At 32.7% G+C, this 14,056-nt stretch overlaps 1 protein-coding gene across 4 annotated transcripts in view; it reads left to right on the top strand.

Moving 5' to 3' along the window:
- The window catches only part of ERCC6L2 (ERCC excision repair 6 like 2), a 127,860-nt gene that overhangs the window by 53,834 nt on the left and 59,970 nt on the right, over positions 1–14,056 (top strand). For all 4 annotated transcript variants that reach the window (XM_058565448.1, XM_058565447.1, XM_058565450.1 and 1 more), the window contains 3 exons: positions 5,362–5,433; positions 6,043–6,188; positions 12,223–12,318. In XM_058565448.1, the coding sequence (XP_058421431.1) occupies positions 5,362–5,433; positions 6,043–6,188; positions 12,223–12,318 (314 nt within the window). The remainder of the gene's footprint in view (positions 1–5,361; positions 5,434–6,042; positions 6,189–12,222; positions 12,319–14,056) is intronic.

The raw sequence follows: 14,056 nt of genomic DNA, 5'->3' as shown, positions 1-14,056 counted from the left end.
TAAAAACTTGTGTGTATATTTTTTTTTATTGTGATATAAGTGACTTAGGACATTGTGTTAGTTTTAGGTGTACAATATAATCATTTGATATATGTATATGTTGCAAAATGATTACCACAGTAATTTTAGTTAACATCCGTCACCACACTTAGTTACAATTTTTTTTTCTTGTACTGAGAACTTTTAAGATCTACTCTCTTAGCAACTTCCAAATATACAATGTAGTATTGTTAACTGTAGTCACCATGTTGTATGTTATGTCCCCAGGACTTATTTTTCTTATAACTGGAAGTTTGTACCTTTTGACCACCTTCGCCCATTTCATCCATCCCCAATCCCCTAGATTGGTGGTTGCCCCTTCTGGCAACCACTAATCTAGTCTCTGTACCTATGAATTTGGTTTTTTATTTTGAGTCCACATATGAATAAGATCTTATAGTATTTGTCTTTCTCTGTCTCTCTTATTTCACTTAACATAGCGTCCTCAAGGTCTATCCATGTTGTCACAAATGGCAGGATTTCCTTCTTTTTTATGGCTGAATAAAATTCCATTGTACATTTATATACCACATTTTCTTTATCCATTCATCCGTCCACAGACACTTACGTTGTTTCTATGTCTTAACTATCATAAATAATGCTGCAGTGAACATGGGAATGCAAATAACTTTTCAAGATCAGTTTCATTCTTTTGCATGTGGCTGTCCAGTTTTCCCAACACCATTTATTGAAAAGACTATCCTTTCCTCACTGTAGGTTCTTGGCTCCTTTGTCATAAATTAATTGACCGTATATACGTGGGTTTATTTCTGGGCTCTCTGTTTTGTTCCATTGATCTATGTGTCTGTTTTTATGCCCATACCATACTGTTTTGGTTACTATAGCTTTGTAATATAGTTTGAAATCAGGAAGTATGATGCCTCCAGCTTTGTTGTTTTTTCTCAAGATTGATTTTGCTATTCAGAGTCTTTTGTGGTCCCACACAAATTGTAGGATTGTTTTTTCTACTTCTGTGAAAGATATCCTTGGGATTTTGATAGGGATTGCATTGAATCTGTAGATTGCTTTCGATATTATAGACATTTTAACAGTAGTAATTATTCCAATCCATGAGTGCAGAATATCTTTCCGTTTATTTGTATCATCTTCAGTTTCTTTTATCAGTGTCTTAAAGTTTTTAGTGTATAGGTCTTTCACCTCTTTAGTTAAGTTTATTCCTAGTTATATATTTTTTGATGCAATTGTGAATGGGATTGTTTTCTTAATTTCTCTATCTGATAGTTCCTGGTTAGTATACAGAAATGCAACAAATATTTGTGTATTGATTTTGTATCCTGCAACTTCACTGCATTTGTTTATTAGTTCTAACAGTTTTTTTTGTGTGGAATCTTTAGTGTTTTCTATATATAATATCATGTCGTATGCAAAAGAGACAGTTTTAGTTCTTCCTTTCTGATTTAGATAGCTTTGATTTCTTTTCCTTACCTAATTGCTCTGTCTAGGACTTCCAGTATTATTATGAAGAAAAGTGGTGAGAGTGGGCATCCTTATCTGGTTCCTGATCTTAGAGGAAAAGCTTTCAGTTTTTCACCATTGAGTATGATGTTATCTGTGGGCTTGTCATATATGGCCTTTATTATATTGAGGTATATTCTTTCTATACCCAATTTGTTGAAAGTTGTGTATTTTTAAAATACATAAGGTTGTATTAGTGAGAATTATCCTATGATTTATTATCATAACAGATAATTCAAATCCAATAATATTTCCTGAGTAGTAAATCTATTTTTGTCATCCATTTTATTGACTTTTATTTATTTTTAAATTTAAAAAAAAGTATGTAAAAAGTTCAATTAATTTAGAACTGAGCACTTATTATCCCATAATTTAAGCCAATAGAATATTTCCATGGCCTCCTTTGAAAACTGCATTATCCATTGCTATTTGTTTAAACTTTATTCATTGTGACTCTTCACTAAAAAGTTACCACTCTTGAAATTAAATAGAATTTTATAACTCTGCATTTTATATTCTTATATACCCATTAAATATATGACTTAAAGCATACTGAGTTATATATCTCGGAATAATAGCATCTGATTAAGATAATTATTAGATTTCTTTTTTGTTATGACTTTTAGAAGGGAAAAAGCAAGCATGAATTATTACTGGAGGCTGGGTAGGTGTCTTTATATGTGAAAGAAGCCTGTAATTTATTTGTTTTGTGAGAGAAACCAACAAAACAAAGACTGATCGGATTAAGCTGGGGATATATTTTTAAGACTGTGTTTCATCATTTGATTAGCAACATCATCTGGTGATTTAGTGATACAAAACCTATCGGCTTATAATGGAATTATTGCCTATGGGGTTAAGAACCCCGAGTTGCATATACTTCTTGAATTCAGGCAATAAAAACATCCTAGTTCTGCTTCTCTTATTATAGGTCAGCCTGTAGCTGCAATTTATTTGTGGATGTAATGCCCACTCTACTCTTCATCACCTCACAGCTACACTCATGAACTCCAGCTCTTTCTCTTAAGTGTCAAGGACTTTTTTGACCTCAACTACTATTCAAATGTATGGTCACAAGTTGTACTCCTTCCCCTGATAAGAATCCTCCTTTTCTTTCTTGGGAAATGCCACAGAGCCACTTACTGTGAGGAGCAGAGAAAAAGACTAGGAAACCCAGTTTTGGGCTATTGGAATCGTACAAGGGTCATGTTCATCTCTAGGCCTGACTAATTTGATAAAAGTTGGATCCAAGATTCCTTAGCTGTGAACATTCCCAAATCTAGGATTCCTTTACAAGTGGATTTTCCTGTTCTGTGGAGGACAACTGAGTAATAATGGTTCTGTATTGTTAAGATCTAACGTATAGTGACTACACTGTCATTTCTGAAACTTTAGTAAGAGATCTTAGTTTATAGTTATTCATCTGGCTATAGTAAGTCTGTTTTTAAAAAAAAACTAGCCTAATAAAGACTTTCAGTCTAAAAGCTTTTACTTTTCTTATTACGTGTTTTTGTTTTTACTGTAAGATATTCAAGAATACCTGAAATCGCAATAGGTATGATGCCACCCAAGTAATCAGAGTGGATTTCTATGCACTATATGTTTTACTTAAAATGTTAATGTCTTTAAGAGAATGAAAAGACAAGCCACAGACCGGGAGAAAATATTTGCAAAACAATAAAGGACTGATATTTAAAATATATAAAGAACCCTTAAAACTTAACAATAATAAAAGAAACGATCCAACGTGAAAACAGGCAAAAGATCTGAAGGAAACCTCACCAAAGAAGATATACAGATGGCAAATGAACATATGAAAAGATGCTCCTCATCATATGTCTTTAGGGAATTACAAATGAAAACAATAATGAGATACCACTACATACCTGTTAGAATGACTAAACCCAGAACACTGTCAACACCAAACGCTGAGAAGGATGTGGAGCAACAGGAACTCTCATTCATCACTGGTGAGAATGCAGAGTGATACAGCCACTTTGGAAGAAAGTTTGACAGTTTCTCACAAAGCTAAACATAGTGTTCCCATAAGATCCAGCGATCCTGCTCTTTAGTATTTATCAAATGAGTTAAAAACTTATATCCACAAGAGCCTGCACACACATGTTTATGGCAGCTTTATTCATAATTGCCAAAACTTAGAAGCAACCAAGAATGGATAAACAAACTGTGGTGCATCCAGACAGTGGAATATTATTCAACCGTAGAAAGCAATGAGTTATCAAGCTATGAAAAGATGGAGAGTCACCTCAAATGTGTATTGCTAAGTGAAAGAAGCCAGTCTGAAAAGGTTACATGCTGGTGATTCCAACTATATGACATTCTGGAAAAGGGAAAACTATAGGGACAGTAAAATGATCAATGGTCACTAGGGGTTTGTAGGGAGGATGAATAGATGGAACACAGGGAATTTTTAGGGCAGTGAAACTTTTGTATAATACTGTAATGGTGGATACATGCGGTTATATATTTGTCGAAATCCACGAAACTGTACAGCACAATGAGTGAACCCTAATGTAAACTATGGACTTTAGTCAGTAATAATTTATCAGTATTCATTCATCACTTGTTACAAATGCATCACCCTAATGCAGCATATTAATAACAGGGGAAACTGTGTGCAGGGATGGGGAGTGGGGGGGGTGGTCTATGGGAGTTCTCTGTATATTCTACTCAATTCTGTAAATTTAAAATTGCTCTAAAAATAAAGTCTATTAAATTTAAAACGTAAATGTATTATGTGAATTTCAAATGCACATACTTTATATAGAATCAGTTATTTTATTAAAAAATAAAGCTAATGCAAGTAAAACTTACTTTATATGTTCTCCAAGTGTTAAAATAATGTTTACCTGATCTGTGACATTTTTATTCACCATTTGGTTGGTTATCTGAGTAGGTTTTTTTTTTTTTATCTCTGTAGCTGTTTTAGAGGGATTGGGGGGTAGAGGTCAGAGTTAGCACAATGCCTTCTCTTGCTCTACTATTAAAAGAGTGTTTTATTGAGTATAAATTTTTTTATTTAAAAGTTTAAGTGTGTATCATTGAATAAATAAAATTGCTTAAGTGTTTATTGCATAGTTCAGGAAAAACTTAGTACAGAAAATTCCTTTTCTTTCCTTTGTGGATTACTTTTCCACAGTGTTCTGGAGCTGTCACTGCCAGATGTGGAAATGCCTGTTTTAAAAATAACAGTGTAACTGTTATACACAGGCTTTGGATTATTTGCTTCCTCCCTAAAAGCACTGTGTATGGGAGCAAATTATTGGCATTTTGAGATCAAAATCAAATCTGGAAGTCAGGGCTTACTGTAAATAGAGAAACAGAGGGGAGAAAATGAGAAGAGGTATACATCTGACTGATTATTTTAAGAAAATAAATATCAAGACTTTGAGAATCTAGATGTAATTAAATGCATTTCATTACATCTATCTAAAGAAAATTTAAAGACTTCCTAAAAGGAATGCTGCTGTCTAATTTAGTTTCTGAACATATTGTAGGTATAAAGAAAGTGTATGTTGAAAATTAAATTAATCCATTTAAATGCATCCCACAATCTAAAATCCTTCCTTTTTATTAAAACCAGATGAGATGAAATAAAAGTCTTTGGGAACTTTACCTCATTATTGACAATATGATGATAAATAACATTTCACGTTATATCTAATACTTTATTTCTCTAACTTGGCAAAAATGAAGGAATTTAGGAAAGATGACTTAGGTTATGTTATAAAAATAATTTTTAAGAAATTCTCAAGTAATTTTTATATGTATAAAGTGTACTTTTAATTGGAACTCATCCACTGATGTTCTGTGGTTCATTTCCAGGTCCTTCACCAGCTTTTAAATCATTGCTGGAAAAACAAAGACAAAGTTCTTCTTTTCTCCTTTTCCACCAAGGTAAGTTTCATCTAAAGTGTATTCTTGATTGGCCCAGCCCTGACTCCCAAGGCATAAAACCTAAGAGACATAACAGTGTCCAGTCACATTTTCTGGTCTGTACGTAGTGTAGGAAATGGTAGGGGGTAAGCAAATTTTAAAACAGACACATAAATCTCAATTATATCAGAGTTACTATCAAGTAGCAAACTCAAAGGTAGATTTTTAATTCTCTGTCGATGTCTTTGTTAATAGTTAAAATGTTCTTTAAGACATTTAAGAGATTTTAGAATGTAGAAAATGGCACAAATAATGAAATGTATTTCCACAAATGATTTGGCAATACTTTTATTGTTATTTGGTTTCAGTTAAAAAAAATTAAAGATTGATTTTTTTTTCCCTGAAAGATTGATTTTTTTTAAACAAAGGTTGTTGAACATTAAAATCAGTTTGAAGATAATGGGCAGAATATATGAGTCAGAAGTCAGAAAAATATTTGGTGCTCTTGTAATTATAAGAAAGAAATTGGGAGCAGCAATAATTAGTCCTTAGTGAATCTCATCTCTGTAACGGTATGAAACTTGTGAAACCATGAATTCTTCTTGGCCCGTCTCCATCCCTTTCCTCTAGGTGCTGGATGTGCTACAGCAATACTGTATGGCGTCTGGGCTTGATTACCGACGACTCGATGGAAGCACAAAATCAGAGGAAAGAATCAAGATCGTGAAAGAGTTCAATAGTACACAAGATGTCAACATTTGCCTTGTATCCACAATGTAAGAAAACCAAATCTGATAACTTGATTTTTATCTAATTGCTTTTAAGATTTAGGGTAATTTTTAACCTATTCCTGGATTAATTTTCAATGGTTGTACTTACATTGCTTTGCTTTATTTGGCTTTAAGGAGAAGCAGCAAAAATGCTATTAATTGTGACTGAAATAACAATATCTGAGTTTTACCTAACCTGTTCTGTTATCATCACTGAATTTTCCTTATATGTCTGAGTTTATAAAGATAACAATCAAAAAAATAGATGTTTATTCCTAGGAATTTTCTGTGGTAGTGTATTGACTCATGTTTTGTAATCAGAACAGTCAGACTTAATTGAATAATCGAGTTATTGATCGAACACCTGAGAATCATTGTAGCAGTGATTTTCAAACTGTGCTCACGGAGCCCTAGGGAGCCCACTGGGCCTAGTGGGCAGGCGTTCCCTCTGCTGTCTCTACCTGGTCTCAACGAAGCAGCTCCACATTTATACATTTTATAAAGGGTAAATCAGTTCTAACACCTATTCATGAATCTCTGATTAAAACCTTTTAAAGAATATGCACACTTTAGAGAAAGATTTAAGTCAATATCAAAACCTAAGAAGATTAATCCCTTTTTTAGGGGTAATAAATCTATAACTTTTGACGTCTAATGTAATAAATATTTTATAGATTTGCTCCCACTGTCTTTCAAAAAGAATTTCAAGAGACTTTAAAAAATAAACCTACGTAAAATGCAAAAAAGTCAAAATTAAGTCAAAATAAGAATTACTTCAAATGAGGAACACAGTAATATATATGATGAGTGAGCTACTTACTGTTGAGCACTGAAATTATTTTTGAATTCTTGTAACTAAGGCACAAGGAGAGAAGCTCTGGATTCCCATTTTCTTGTGAATGAATTCAAGAAGTAATTTCTCACATGAGTCCTTACATACAGAGCATTAAATGACATAGAATACTGTATTCGTTAAGTTTTATAAAACGCACATAAGCATGCTTTATTTTTAAATAATGTTTTTCAGAGTGATAAATGCCTTCAACAGCAATTAAAATACCACAGAACTTGTAATGACAAACAATCATCCCTCACTCCTCTTCTGCTCACCACCAGTCTAATTTGATGAGATCTGCCATAAAGCTCCTAATTCTCTCTTCAAATATTAGAAATTGCTATTTAACCCATCTATTGGATTTTTAATTTTTAAAAGCTATATTTTTCATGTTTGAAAGTCCTATTGATATTTTTCAAATCAGCCTGATCATTTTTGCTTATATCTTGTTCTTTATAGTTTCTGGCCTTTCTTTATTTCTTTAGCAATTTTAATCATTATTTTTGAAAAAAATCTCTTTGTGAATGGCATTTTTGCTCTATTAACTCCTGCACTTGTGAGAGCTAATCCTTCTGTTTGTTCTGGCTCTTGCTTGTGGTAGACAGTTTCTTCACGAGTTTTGTAATTTTCTATTTTGAGCTTATCTTCAGTGGGAGTTTTTCCCTCTATAGAAGTCCTTTGGAGACTGGTTGTAGGAGTTGTCCACTACTGTGGTTTTGCTTTGACTTCTACAAGGCATCCCAACCAAGGCCAGGGAAGAAGTTTTGGATTCCTATTTTCCTGTGACTGAATTCAAGGAATAATTTTTTACATGAGTCTTTACATAAAGAACATGACATAATAAATACATTCTTCAGCTATGTTTTGCAAAAGACACAGAGGCTCAATTTTTGTTTTTTTTTTCTCATTTTGCAATTGTTTATATTTAATTTATAGATGTTGTAGCACAAGAGTCTTCGCATTGGCTTAGTCCATCATTTTAACCAGAATACTAAGTCTTCGTTATCTTTTAGTTTATCAACTTTACACAGCTCAGAGTATCTGTTATGAAAGAGGAGAATTTAGTCTACTTACACTACCCTGTCCCCACTTTCCACACAATCTTTACTATTTTGAATTTTAATATTTGCTTACAAAATTACTTTTGTATCTTTAAATAATATACTTCAATTTTGATGTTTAGTTCATCAACTTTCTGTGGTAACTTCTAAGTGCTTGTAATGTGTGGCATTAGCATTAGCACACACCCACCCTTTCTTCTACTTTTGTCACTTATCCATATCATCTGTCAACTATTTTAACTTTTACCTCATCAAGAGTAGTAATGTTTTCGCTAAGTCCTGCAACAATAACCAAGTCTTCCGTGCTCTGTCCATAGGTTGGCTCAAAACTTTGGAGACTAAAAAACAGCATTTATGTGATTATGATTTTGTAAACATTATTTAATGCTGAACCATGTAGTGGTAAGGGAACTTCACTGAATGTTCGGGGCCTCTTGGCCAATTCAAGGAGAATAGTCTTAACATCAACCTCAAATGAGTTCTCTTTTCTAACACTTCATCTGTCATCTTATGTTTGCACTGTTCAGTTCACTTCATATTTCAGTCATGACTTTCTTATTCAGTTTTTTTCCCTTAGTGTATTTTTGCCTTTTATGATAATAATCTTTAATATATTAATTCACATTCACACTTTCTTTTCTATTGAATCTTCTGTATCCTGAAGAACTTCCTTCTGAAGGCTCTTGTCTCTGTTTTCAGTCTGGACTGGTTACTCTCTAGGCCTGATAAGGAACTGTTACCTTGAAGTTTTCTTTCACTCTCTTCTGCATTGGATCCATTTTTCTTGGATTTAATGCCATCTTCATTCTTGGTTTGCCCCCTTATTTTACTGGAGAATATCTTCAAGTAACTTTGTAAGCCAGGTTGTATAGAAAGTAAACTTGCTGCATCTTTGAATATCAGAAAATGTCTTTTATGTGCTCTTTCACTTAATTGCTATTTTGGCTGACTATAGAATTCTAGATTGAAGTTATCACAGCATTGTTTCCTGGTATTTAGTGTTACTGAATAGATGTCTACTGCTAATCTGATTCTCATTGCTCTTTGGGAACTCACAAGAGTTTCTCTTCATCTGTGGTGTTCTGAAATTTGATAGTGATATTTGAGTCTCTGTGTGGGTCTTTATTTATTATGCTGGCCACAATCTGAAGGCTTGTCTTCTTTTTAAGCTCTGGAAAATTCTCTTTGATTATTTCTTTGACAATGGCTTCTCTTCCATTTTCCCTCTCTAGGTTGCATGCTAAGTTGTCAGATTTTAGAGCTTCTGTGTTGATTCTTTAAATCTCTGAACTTTTCTCTCATATTTTGTGTTTTTATCTTTTTGCTCTATATTCTGAAAAAAGTCATTTTCCAATCTTATTATTTTATTTGAAATAATTTTTGTTCTAAAAATTTTCTTGCTTTCTAAGCTCTTTTGTTCTCAGAATTATCTTTATTCTGGAACATCAACACCTTAAAGCTTAGCTTCCTGTAATCATCTCATTCAGTTAATTAAAGAAGCATTTTTTTCCCTGAGTTAAGATTTTTATTAGAATCATTGAATTTATAAGTGGCTTTGAGGAAAATTGGCGTTTTTATGGTATTGAACCTTCCTATCTATGAACATGGTATGTCTACATTTATTTAGGTTTTCTCAGATGCATTCTTTAAATGAATACTTCATTTGGCTCTTTATAATAGTTAATACATAACCATAAAACTTAATGCATTGAAGGCCTTTTTTGTGGAACATTAAAATATGGTTAAAGTATACTTTTTGATATACTTATTTGATACAAGAATAGAATGTGGAGGACCTAAGGAATGAATATCCTGCATGCTCATTATGTATCTGTCTCAAATACCAGTCCTCAGCTTGAAAAGGCTATAATATTCTACTTTTTTGCTTAAGAAGTAAGTCATTGCTGTTAGCCATATGAGAACATAGTGACAAATTTGAAAGTTTAGGGTTCTGAGTTGCATTATCATTAAACAGAGAATCATCTCATCTCCAAAGACAGAGTTTAGAGATTTTTTTTCTTTAAAAGGAGCTTTGCCTCTGCTTTAACTCAGCCAGTCTTCAGTTGTAACTTTATAATCTCTTGAAAGATTGCCGCCTCGAATGGTGGAAACCTTCCTGTGGCTCATATAGGACATCTAAGGTAAATTCACGTCAAACCTTACTGACAAGAAGCTAACTGGAGCAGTTGGTTAGATTTATTTTTGGTGTTGTTCATTTAAGTGTTAGAAAATATTTCTTAATTTCCAATTTTATTTTAGTTATATCTAGTTGATTTTTCATATAATTAATCTGCTTATATAATTTGATGAACCTTGTTTCATCAAATTTTTTTGCCATCACAATATCAGACAGATAAACTTGTAACTTCTCTTGCTTGGTGTCTAAATCCCACCCACTCCCCTAATTTACCCATTTTTTTAATCCTTTCCAAAAAACTTTCTCCCTATCAACCTCACTCCCTTCTTTGAATTCAAGTCTCTGTGACATCTTTATGTGATCACCTTTAATAAGTAATTTTCCAAAGGAGAAAATTCAATTTCTGTGGAACACTGAACTTTAAGTCAGGATACTTGGGTTTGAATCCAGATACTGGTCACTTAGGAGACCTTGAACAAATTAATCAATTTTTCTGATTCTCAATTTCCCCATCTGTAAAATGAGGATAATAGTTAGCTCATAGAGCTTTCTTGAAGATGAAAGAATAGGATATGTGAAAATATCTTGCAGGAACATCCTGATATACAGTAGATGCTCAATGTTAATTTCTTTCTATTTTGATAGAAACTGTAGAAAAGAAGATTATTAGCATTTTCTCTCCCTGGATGATTAGGATCTAGTGTAAAGCGTTATCTAAGTGTGAGTTGAGTTATGTGATAGTCTAGGCATTTGAAAAGGGAAAATCAGCGAGATAAAGCCTCAGAGAAAGACTTTGAAAGTTGAGATTAGAAAAACTATTAAAGAAAATAAAGAAAATCATTTTGTTCTTGGATTTTAGTTTTGCCTTCCTTTTAAAAAATACAAAATTTTATTGTTACATCATAAAATAATTATTAAATATAGGGTATGTAGACCAGAAAATTCAAAATATAGGAAGATAACATTTACTGTTAGTTAAAATCTAATAAGCTTTGCAGGAAGCTGAAATCTTTAACTCCATAGACAAATATTATATACATCCAGTTTTGCTAAAAGTTACCTTTAAAAAAGATATCTTTAGAAATAACTTCATTACAAAAGGAATTAGTAGTATTCTGATATGTTTTGGCTGATAAAAAAAAGAATGTATCAAAACCATTAAGTAATTTCATATTAATAAAGACTGTCAAAAATATATATCTTTGGTGGCTTCTATTCGCTGTACATTTTAACCACAGGTCAAATAAAATGAAGATAAAACTTTTGACTTTCCATATAAGTAGCAAATAGACTATCTGTAGCACAAGTACTAGGCACAATTTCATTCTTCATGTTGACTTTCAGAGTCACACACTGATTGACTAGAAACAACTTTCTAAGCCAACCATGTAACTTGAACCATAATGCTTTCATAGTTATTCACTTATAACGATTAAGTTAAGGATTTGAGGTACTATACTCCAAAAGTCAATGTTTTCAGATGGTTTAGGTGCCTCTAAATATTCCAACACCATGAATCATCATTTGAAAGGCTCTTGAGAAAAATTATTTTGTATTTCTCTTATTTTTATTCCAGAAAAGTATATCTTACCTCCCCAGAAAGATGAGAGCATTTCTCAGGAATAAGGAAAAGTACATATACTCCTGGATAGATGTTTTTAAATGTGTATACTACTTTATTTAGCTGGAATATGCCTAAGAGTTTTTAAAAATTATATTAGGAAGGTCTCATAGAAATAGATTTGATTATCCAAAAAAATTGTAAAAACCAGCACAGTCTACTTTCATAGGCTATAATGGTCAAATTTTTTAGGGATATTCTAGAGTGGTAGAAAGAGAATATTCGATAGCTATTTCATTTGTGACATATCTGTGTTTTAATCACCTTACTTTTATGATGTTAATGCAATATTGTGTTGATTTGGTTATAGAAACCTGGCACAATTGAGTCTCAGAGCAACAATTATTGTTTTGCTGTTTTAATATGCTCTTTTCTGTTTCCTCCAGGGCTGGTGGGCTAGGCCTCAATTTTGTTGGTGCCAATGTTGTTGTATTATTTGATCCTACTTGGAATCCAGCCAGTGATCTCCAAGCCATTGACAGGTATAATACTGACAAAACTTAAAGTGACCTGTACATACTTTTAATCTAAAAATGATCCTGAATTTTTTTAGGTTGCTTATAATATGACTGTGATTAGAAGATAGGGAAAACTTAGTAAAAAACTTCTATTTAAGATAAGCTTGAACTTCTGAATCTAAATGGTAGGCCAGTAACAGCCGTTTATTTTCTATCCATCTCAAAATCCCATTGTTATGACAGAATTGATTTAAGAAGAAAGAATAAATCTGTAGTACTGCAGGAAAATAGGAAAGGTCACTACTAGTAAATCAAAAGTTTTGAGAAACTTCTGGAAGATAGAAGCCACACAGAGTCCATATGATCAAGAAACCAACAGAGAAAAACTGCAATCCAAAGTCGGCAGGAGAGCACAGAGAAATTTCAAACATGAGGTCAGCAGCTACAGGTTGTGGGAATAGGCCAGAGTGCATCCTTCTGGGAGATTAATGTGCTGACTCTAAAACAAAGTCGTCTTCTACACCTCATACACACAGGGGCGTTGGCCTATAACAGATGCTCCTTTATTAAAGCTGAAAGAATCATTTCATAAATTTTTTAAGTGGGGACTCTGACTGACAAAAGATTTCTACAATGGCCATTAGAACCCGATTATAAAGCAGAGCTGAATCTGAAGTAATCTCAGATCTTCACAGGACACAGAAAGGGGGAAATGATTAAATAGACCTGTGTACCTACATGGAAACCCTGACCAGCTTTCCTATACAATCCACCCAGTTCCTCATTTGTAATTATGAATGGAAAGTTAAGAATTATGAGACATTTTAATAAAACCAGTACTGTGAGAGAAAAGGCCTAAGGTGAAAAACAGACCCTGAAGGAAATAAAATAAGAATAGGACATCATGAAAAAAAGTGCATAGACAACAAAAAATAGAAATTCTTAGAAACTAAAACTATTACCAAAATAAAATAACTGGGTAGAAGGCCTGAATAATAAAATAGAGAGGACTAATATGGACATTGATTTGGGAAATAAAAGGAATGAATATCTTAGAACATAAATAATGACTGAGTGGGAGAGAAAACATACATAGACACATTTTGATGATGTTTCTAAGTTCCAAAGACAAAGAGAAGGGCTAAAAGATGCCAGAGTGAGAATGAGGGAGAGAAAATTATTTATAAAAACAAAGACAAAAAAGAACAAAGCATTATCAATAAAGAAATGAGAATCACACTCATTTCTGCACATCAGACTTTGATGAACAGACTTTTCATCTGCATTATAGGATTCTAAAAGATAAGAGTTGTCAAAATGACAAAATTCATATGACTGTATCTAAAAGAAAATTCATATGACTATAACTGAATTGCAGTTATAATCAGTGGTTAAAATATCAATATGTGAACACCAAATAAAGCAACTGTTGACAGCTAGGAACTGAGACAATGTATTACTCACGGTCTGAAAACATTATTCAAGGATGTAATCCAACAAACGAAATGTTAATGTGTGTAGAAAGAAGGCATAAAAAGCAGCGATAGTTAAAAAAAAGCTCTCCTATTGATAGTTAAGTCTAAATATTTGTTGATAATTTGGCTGAGAGGCTTAATGTAGGTATAAAGAAAGAATTCTCAAAAATATGAAGGGATGGTATAAGAAAATTAATAGTAATCAACAACTAAAACTCCATATAATTTCAATAAAACATTGGGGGAGGAGGGTAAAATTTTTCTTTCATCAGGAAGGATTAGGATAT

This window comes from Diceros bicornis, chromosome 22, assembly GCF_020826845.1.
Source record: "Diceros bicornis minor isolate mBicDic1 chromosome 22, mDicBic1.mat.cur, whole genome shotgun sequence".
NCBI lineage: Eukaryota > Metazoa > Chordata > Mammalia > Perissodactyla > Rhinocerotidae > Diceros > Diceros bicornis.
The sequence above is the reverse complement of the archived record's forward strand: the minus strand, read 5'-3'. Positions and strand labels throughout refer to the sequence as shown.